Source organism: Nematolebias whitei, chromosome 20 (genome assembly GCF_014905685.2).
Source record: "Nematolebias whitei isolate Nwh7 chromosome 20, NemWhi1, whole genome shotgun sequence".
In the NCBI taxonomy this organism is placed as follows: domain Eukaryota; kingdom Metazoa; phylum Chordata; class Actinopteri; order Cyprinodontiformes; family Rivulidae; genus Nematolebias; species Nematolebias whitei.
The window spans coordinates 30,334,669-30,343,806 of NC_056517.1; the positions used below are offsets into that span (position 1 = coordinate 30,334,669).

At 42.0% G+C, this 9,138-nt stretch overlaps 2 protein-coding genes across 2 annotated transcripts; both read left to right on the forward strand.

Moving 5' to 3' along the window:
• Window positions 1-503: 503 nt before the first annotated feature.
• Window positions 504-2,007, forward strand: rrs1 (ribosome biogenesis regulator 1 homolog). Its single transcript, XM_037694456.1, has one exon. The coding sequence runs from the start codon at window positions 529-531 to the stop codon at window positions 1,579-1,581; it is 1,053 nt and encodes a 350-aa protein (XP_037550384.1). The 5' UTR covers window positions 504-528; the 3' UTR covers window positions 1,582-2,007.
• Window positions 2,008-3,988: 1,981 nt separating this feature from the next.
• si:dkey-97a13.12 lies at window positions 3,989-6,479 on the forward strand. The gene is made up of 4 exons (XM_037693968.1): window positions 3,989-4,055; window positions 4,173-4,234; window positions 6,032-6,199; window positions 6,371-6,479. The coding sequence occupies exons 1-4, from the start codon at window positions 3,989-3,991 to the stop codon at window positions 6,455-6,457; spliced, it is 384 nt and encodes a 127-aa protein (XP_037549896.1). The 3' UTR covers window positions 6,458-6,479.
• Window positions 6,480-9,138: the final 2,659 nt, after the last annotated feature.

Here is a 9,138-nt window from a genome sequence, read left to right on the forward strand (position 1 = left end):
ATTACTTTCATTAAAATCTCTCCAGTTGTTCATGAGATATTTTGCTAACAGAAAGTTGGCTTCCCGAGTTTAGTTTTTAAATTGTAGCTCTTACTTGGTGTCATTGTGCATAAAAAAGATGAGAAATATCCACTGTGTGTAAACATTACAAAGCAAATTTATTTTAAACAAAGCTTGTTTTTTTCTATGTATGTTTGTGTTGTAAGATTTGTACAATTTGTTTTGGTCCGGTCTGTTCTCTACTCTGTTGGCCATTTTAGTTAGCTTCTGCTGCTATTTGTATCTGTATTTCTATTTTATGTTTTCCTGTCCGCTGTGCATGTTTGTGTTCTTTTGTACAGCACTTTGGTTGGCCTTGTTGCTGTTTTAAGTGCTATATAAATAAATTGGTATGGTATGGTATGGTAAGAGGAAAAACTAATCAACACCGCCACCTTGTGGTCAGGAGTAGAATAACACGGTAACTTTGAACCGGAAGTGGATTATTCTGTTTTTCCGATTCGCACGTGCAAGACAACGTTCACCAACATGGCCGCGTGCAGTGTGGAGGAGCTGTTAGCTAAAGCCGAGCAAGAAGAGGCTGAAAAACTGAGAAGTATCACCGTCCACAAGGACCTAGACCTGGACTTCGACGTCGGGAACCTGCTCGCTTGTGACAAAAACCGAATCGAGTCCCGGGACTTCAGAGGACAGAAGAAGGAGGACTTCCTGCGGGGCTTAGCTCGTGACAACACTCAGCTCCTCATCAACGAGATATGGAAGCTGCAGACGGAGCGGGTGGATGAGGTGATAGTAGCCAAGCTACCGGAACCGACCACCCGGCTGCCGAGGGAGAAGGCCCCTCCGAAACCCAGACCTCCGACCAAGTGGGAGCAGTTCGCCAAACTGAAAGGCATACAGAAGAAGAAGAAGACCAATCTGGTCTGGGATGAAACCGCGAAGGAGTGGAGGAGGCGCTGGGGCTACAAGAGAGCCAAGGACAACACCAAGGAGTGGCTGATCGAGGTGCCGGAGACCGCAGACCCGAACGAGGACCAGTTCTCCAAGCGCGTCAAAGCCAAGAAGGAGCGCGTGGCCAAGAACGAGCTGAACAGGCTGAGGAACATCGCCAGGGCGCAGAAGCTCAAGGTGCCCGGGGTGGGCCTGCTCCCCAAGGCCCAGCAGTCCAGAGACGAGCTGGCTAAAGCCGTGAGCGTGGCCAGGACCTCCACGGCGTCCGCCGGCCTCTTCCAGGACCGCCTGGCCAAAGAGAAGGCCCCAAAAAACTCTGGCAAGAGGAGGAAGTTCGAGCCCCTGATCGGAGACTTCTCCAGCGAGAAGCAGAAACAGCTGGAGCTGCTGAAGGTCCTGGACTCCAAGAGACCCAAGCTGGACGTCACCAAGGCCGTGAACGCTCAGATGAGACAGGAGGACAGAGAGGAGGCTGCGGCCAAACACAAGAGGAGGGGGGCTGGGAGGAAGGGAGGGGGAGGTGGGGGCAAGAAGGGAGGGAAGGCTGGGGGCAAGGGAGGGAAGGCTGGGGGAGGCCCTGGGAAGAAAGGAGGGGGAGGGATGAAGAGGGGCAAGCCTGGGAAACGCTGAGCACCTGGACCACAGTTGGACTCAGAACCACCTGGACAGCCCGGGATGTACTGACCCCCCCCCCCCCCCCATGAGTAGGACTGGGTTCTGCTGTGAACATGTCAAAACTCTGAAATACACTTTAACATCTGTGTGACCGTCAGCTTTTGTTTTTATTTCAAGGTTCTTTTAAAGAAGTGTCATTTGCATCACGTGGTACATGAGGTGGAAGGAAATTGTGTACTGAAGGTCCCAGTTCCACCCAAAAATATATAAAGTATAAGAAGAAACGGTATACAAAAGATATATTGTGAACAATAATAATGTAGTATAATGCGGCGTGTTAAACAGCAGCCTGAACACGAGTTTGGAGTGAGCGGATGGGTTTGAATACAGCAGCTTAAAGGCAAGAGATCAGCAGCATGGATAATCAGCAGCACGGATAAAAGTGGCATTACAGTGATGTGTCATTCAGTGACAAATTTAAACTATTTTTCTCATAAATGCACAACTTTGCTAAAGAGTTTTATAAACGTGTGTTGTGGCTGCATTAATCTATTTTTATATTGGAACAATTTAGAGCCAAACTCTTGAGTCATTACTTTGGTAAAACAAGCATCGTAAGTAATTCTTTAAAGTTCTTTCTGTTTGATTAGAGGTGAGTCATGTATCTTTATGATAAAGAACCCTTGTGACGGCTGTTTAAGTACAAATATCTGCTTTTATTATTTGATGTGTTTATGTCTTCTGTTGTCACCAAGCAGCATTTGTCTTCAAAAATTGTAAAGTGTCAAGATTTTTCTTTTTATCATTTGACTATTTGTTAAAATTACAAAAGATTGAAATACTTTAAACTACTAAATTTGATTCTAAACACTGGGACGGGTGTCTTTTTTTTTTATTTTTTTATCACTGTTAAATCTTCAACAAACATTACGCTACTGAACGTTGATTTATGATATAGGTTTTTACTGTTTTATTCATTTTGGAAAAAAATACACGAGCAGCTTATAATAATAACTTTACATCAAGTGTTTAGAAATGTTTTTATTTTAAAATATAAACGAGATGAAATCCAGAATAAGTTTTTACTGAAGGGATAATTTGCACAACGGTTCAGGATTTTTTTTTTTATATATATATACATATAAAATTTAACAAAATCCATAAAAACTAGTGAGCACGTTTAATTTTGTTCTACCTCAAAGGCATACATTTTTATTTTGGAATAATTTCAGAAATTACACCTCTATTCCCAAGCTTCGCAATGACGCCATGCATTATACGAAGGGATTTCCCAGCAAAGAAAAGTCCATTTTGATTGTTGCAAAGCAAAGAATCAATTTTGATGACACACCTGTTAGAAAACTTTAATCCAAAGGTAGATTAGGAGGATTATATGGTATTTTACTCGCTGGGATTGCTAGATTGCGTCTTTACGAGCTCATTTTTTCACCGTTGCAGCAAAATTCAATATTTTCACTGGTCTTGCGCTGCAGCCTGCGCTCGTTCTGAACGTCAGCACGTCTCACAAATACACAAACAATCCTGAAAAAGCAGAAAACCAGAGTTTATAAATGTTAACAATAAAAGCTGCTGTTCTATGGAGATAAAATAGCTGCAAAGCTCAAATCTGATCCGGGAGTAGATTAAAGTCGAATAATTCACTCGTTCGTTCATTTATTGTGTTTCTTTAGATCAAACTTCTGAAGCAGTTCGGCGAAGGATCTGACCCGATGTATTTTAATGAAATCCCATAGAACGTGATGTTCTTGTATTTCCCCTCAGACTGTCTCAGCAGTAAAAACAGCTAAAAGCTAAATGTGTTCAGGCTGGAACAGATAGCAGCCAAAACCAGGATTTGCACCGTCGCTCTGTTGCGGAGCATTTTGAACATTTTCACCAGGTCAAATCCACTTAAAGCCGTTTCCTTTTTTGGGCACCACTTCCTGCTCAGGTCTGAATTAATCCTGACTGCATTATTTCTGATTTATGACGATATTGGGTAAATAAAACGGATAATGCCAACAACTTTAGCTGCGATTCTTCGGCTGATTGGCGACTCGTGATTGATGAATGCTTTTTAATCGCAGCAGTAAAACGAAGGGGAGGTGTTGGGGGTTTCAGCCACCATCTGTTGAGCCGTCTTTGTTCCCGCTCATGCGCGTGCCGCCGAAAAATGGGCCACGAGTCAATAAATCTGAATCAATCACGTCCTGCTGATGAGATGAAACGACGAGGCCTCCAAACGTGACCATGTGGTCAAAGAGCAGTTTATCTCCCCCTGCTGAGCTAAAAATAATGAAATGTCGCTTTGAAATAAATGACGAAGCCGTTTTGCAGTTTCTGCAGAATGCGAGTGTGGTGCAGTGGCGCAGTGGGTTAGTGTGCTGCAGCTGAGGTGGTGTGCAGGAGCTGAATCGTCGCCATGCAGCAGATCTACACACGCAGAAACGAGCATTTTGAAGTCTTCACCACCGTCCTCGCTCCTCAAGGTGAGTTCAGGGACTTCATTTATCTCACCCTGTCTTTTGCACACGTCCGTTCATGGCAGACGTCAAGATGACCCGTATTTCTTCTGCTGATCAATTTCTCTTTAAATGGTTCAACAGGGAGGCGTCGATACAGAGCCGAAGCTGAAAAGGCAAGTTTATCTCTTCTTACTGTCGAGCAGGTAAAAGATGCATTTTCAGTTCAGGATTATAATGTTTTTGCTCACGTGAGTGTTTCTGTCTGTTAGCAAAATATTTTGTGAACCACTGTATGGAGTCAAGTAAGACTTTCAGGAGTTAATCATTCGATGCACATCTACAACTGGTTAACTTTTGGAGTCAATCCAAATCAAGATGGCCACCACAGCTAATCAACATTAGCCAACACAAAAATGGCTATAGCGCTGTCTGTTTCTTAGATATTGTGCTAAAATTTGACGTGGTAGTAGCTGACGGTCATCCTCAACACATGCGTTGAGCTCTAACACATCCTGCAAGATCTTAATTTAATGTGGAAGTAGAGAAACTACATTTCCTGTGAAAAAAGGAGTGTGAATGCTTATTGCAGAAGAACTTGCTGAAAAACAGCTGAAATTAGCAAAAAAATCATTCTGAAATGTAGCTGAAATGGAAGAACAAACATACATTAACAGAATAAAGCAGACAGAACAAATATTGGCTGAATTAGATTTAAATAAGAAGAAATTAGCACAAAAATTTGAAAATTAGCTAAAAAAAAGGGCTGAAATTAGCAACAACAGCAAAAGTAGCTGAAAAGGCAGGAAGAAGCTTAAACTCCTAAGCAGAAAGAGCTGAAATGAGCTAAACAAATGGAATTAGCCAAAAAAGTAAAATTAGCATTAAAAGAGCTAAATAGTAGCTGAAAGAGCAAAAAAAAAACCTGAAACTTGCAGAAAAAAGTTGAAAGGAGCTGAAATTACCATAAAGATGTTAATTAGGTAGAAAGTAGCAGAAATTAACATAAAAAACTTAATTTATCTTTAAACAGCTGAAATTAGCTATAAAATGCTAAAATGCAGCTGAAAAGTTAGAACAAGCTTAAATTAGCTGAAGAACGTGTTTGCCCAATTAGGCTGAAAGAAGCCGAAATGAACACAAGTGGAAATTGTCTGAAAAAAGCTGAAATTTGCACACAAAAAAACCCCAGCAGAAACGTAGGAAGAAACCTAAATTACTAGAAAAAAGTGGAGAGAGCACATTTTTGCTGAATTAGGCTGAAAAAAGTTGAAATTATTACAATATAATTAGCTGAAAAGTTTAAAATTAGCATAAAAACCACTAAATCGTAGCTGAAATAGTAGAAAAAGCTGAAACTAGCAGAAACAAGCTGAAAGGAGCATAATAAGCTGAAATTAGCAGAAAGAAGTTAGGAGGAGCACAACAATGTTGTAGTTAGCAGAAAGAATCTGAAAGGATCAAAAAACAGCTGAAAGTAGCTGAAAAAAAAGTTTAAACGTGAACAAGGAAGCTGAACGAAGCTGAAGCAGAACAAAACGTGAAAGGAGCAGTAAAAGACTGTAAGCAGATCTAAAGATTTGAAGGACGAAAAATGAGCTTAAATCATTTACTATGAAAAAAGTGGCAGAAAAGGCTAAATATTTCAAAAAGCTAAAGTTGCACCAATACCAAAAGTCATAGCAGGATTCTCCTAAAAGAGCTGAACATTCTGGTGATTTGTTGAAATAGCACAAAAATTGTGGCATTAGAAAGTTGCTGAAAAACCTACAGAAGATAAATAGATCACAATAGTGTGACTAAACATTCAGACTATTAAGAAAAGTCGACTTAAAACTGATGAGCGTGTCTCTTAATGTTAAGTAAAATCAGTCAGTTTAATTTATTTAAAGTTTACGAGAAGCACAGCCCATATTTGGGTGCATTAAGTGAAACAACGAATGGTTTAAGTTGAGATGTTCCTGAGCACCTGGAGTAACTGTAGTTCTGTCTGTGCTCATTAGATGGAGGTGGTGCACAGCTCCAGGCCCCGCTGGCAGGACGAGCTGGCTCTGTCCGCAGAAGACGTCATCCTGGTTCTGTCCAGGCCTGAGGAGGAGAGGTGGCTCGGGCGGCTGCAGGACGGCCGGTGGGGCTACTTCCCCCCCTCTTGTGTGATGGAGCTGAGCCAGGTCTGTTGGCTGCATGAATGAGTTCATGAATGCAGCGTGAGAGGTGCACAAAGATCAGAAGTTATCATTTATAACTTTATTTGTCCACATGGTCCTTGGCAAGCTGCAGCATTTAGGAGTATTATCTACTGCAGAAGGCCTTCAGTTACCTCATCCTGGTTTCCTTCGCAGGCCGTTGAGCCTCCTAAAGGCCTGCGAAGGGGCTCGTCTCCGAGGACCCCAGCGGTGGACAGTGAACGCAGCATGTATGGAAAGTAAACACATCACCAAACACATTCACCCCCCTCCACACACGTCTGCACAGCAGGTCCACGCGCTCAGCATCCGGCAGATGTTCTCCACAACCCCCCCCCCCACCCCCCCCCCCCCCCCCCCCCTTGGGGACGTGGGTATTCCCTGCGCCATCAACCGGCTGTTGTTCCCCCCCCCCCCCCCCCCCCCCCCATCTCCAAACCTCATCCCACTCTTCCCCGCCTAGAGACCCCTGAACAGGTGGCCCCGCTCGCCTCTCATTAGATAACAAAGCACACTGATTGCCAACGCCCCCGAACGCACACGCACACAAAGTCAGTCGCAGCTTATAGAAGTGAGAGGTGAAAAAATTCAGCCTTTTTTCCTCTGGAAATTAATTTGAATATTCCAATAAGTCTGATTATTAGACGTAAAATGTTTTATTTATGATCAATTTAGGTCAAATTATGCGGCGTTAGTCTTGAAGTGGGGGAGTTACATTTTAAAGAATGTCACAAAGTGTGTTTAAACAGGAGTAAATACACACGTCGCACAGCTCCGTGCCTGTCCTTGATTGCTGGCAGAGAAATTGAGGTCATAAGGAATAAACAGGGCCTTTGTGTTTGTTATTTCCTCTTTGTCCCCCCCAGGAGGGGAGGCGGAGGAGGAGCGAGGCTGGATGTTGGCCAGGCTGAGCGTGAGGGTCCCTTCCTGGTACAGAGGCCCCAGAGCTCCTTGCCCCAGCCCACGGCCTCCCGCCCTCAGATACACAGATCTCTGAGTTTGCTCCGCAGGATCTGGTTCAAGTGCTGGAAAAAGGGCGCCTGCAGGGGAGTCGCCAACGGGGCCTTCCAAGGCGACTGAGGAGGCTTTTTCTTCATCCCGGGTGGCTGAGCAGAGTTTACCTTGCAGGAGAGGGAGGGAGGATGCTCTGGGGATTAGCTGGGCTAGCTTCTGAAATTAGTCCTAACCACCCTGATGTGTACTTGTACATGAAGTGTACCTGACGTTAAAATGCATAATGTAAACAACGCTGGCAAAACTGTGCAGTTTTTGTGATGTACAGTTTTATGCAAGTTGTTGCAATGACAATAAAACCATTTCTGGCTTTATTGTTTTTATGTTTTGCTAAAACAATTCCAAAAATGCTGGGAGGGTGTGAAAAATGTACAAAAACACGGAATGCAATAGTTAACTAGAGAAATTACATTTCCTGTGAACATGCAGTGTGAATGCTTATTGCAGAAGAACTTACTGAAAAACAGCTGAAATAAGTTTAAAAAAACATTTAGATCAACATTCTGAATTGTAGCTGAAGTGGAACAACAAGCCTAAATTAGCAGAAAGAACACATATTTACTGAAACTGGTTTAAAGGAGCCGAAATGAGCACATAACATAGGAAATCAGATAAAAAAAAGCTGAAATTAGCAAAAAAAAAATAGCTGAAAAGGCCAAAACAAGCTTAAACTATCAGAAGGAAGTGGAAAGAACCGAAATGAGCTTAAAAAAAAAAAAAGTGGAATTAGCAGAAAAAGCTAAAACTACACAAAAGAAACTAAAAGAGATGGCTGTGAAAAAAGCTTAAATTAGAAGAAAAACAGCTGAAAATTAGCTAAAAAAGCAGAAAGAAGCTGAAATTACCAGAAGTAGAGAGAACACATTTTTGCTGAATTAGGCTGAAAAAAGTTGAAATGAGTGCAAAAAATATGGAATTAGTCAAAAAAGCTAAAATTAGCACAAAACAGCTAAATAGTAGCTGAAGTAGAAGAAAAAGCTGAAGCTTGCAAAAATAAGTTGAAATTAGCAAAAAGAATTTGGAAGAAGCACAAAAACATTGTAGTTGGCAGAAAGCCTGAAAGGAGCACAAAAACGCTGAGAGAAGCTGAACCAAAACAAAATGTGAAAGGAGCAGTAAAATGTTGTAAACAGATCTAAAGATTTGCAGGATGTAAAATGAGCTCAATTCATTTTCTATGAAAAAAAATTTCATAAAAGGCTAAATATTTCTAAAAGCTATACCAAAAGTCACAGCACCCTTCTCCTGAATGAGCTGAACGTTTCGCTGTATGATTTGTTGAAATAGAACAAAAATTGTGGAACGAGAAAAATGCTGAAAAACATGAAGAAAAATGGATCACAATGGTGCGAATGCTTCATAAGTGTTTATTAGTCTTTTAAGCTCATATTTAGTTCACAATGAAACAAAGTAAACATACCGAATGTTGAAACTGAGAAATTCTGCCATGAAATTTAAAACAGTTTGAGAATTTATGTTATGAAACTTTTAGTTATGGTACAGCTGAGAACTTGCCCAAAACGTTCTCTTAACTCCAGCTGGAGGTCAACTAGCCCGGTGGTTCCCAACACTGCTCCCTGAGGAACACCATCCTTCATGTTTTAGTTGTTCCTCAGCCCCATCACACCTGATTTGAGTGATTAACGAGCTTCTGCCAAACTTAAGGACGTAATTAAATCACTGAATCAGGTGTGTTGGAGCAGAGAAACAACTAAAACATGCAGGATGGTGTTCCTCAAGGACCAGGGTTAGGAACCCACTGGATTATAGGCGACAGCCATGGATCTGTCTGCAGCTGGCTATGCTGGACTCTGCTGCTGTATAAAAGTGTGCTGCAAAGTCTGTTCGATGCTCATTATGTGACATGATCCATGCATTGTATATCTGTGTCTGTTTTAAATGAGTCCTTG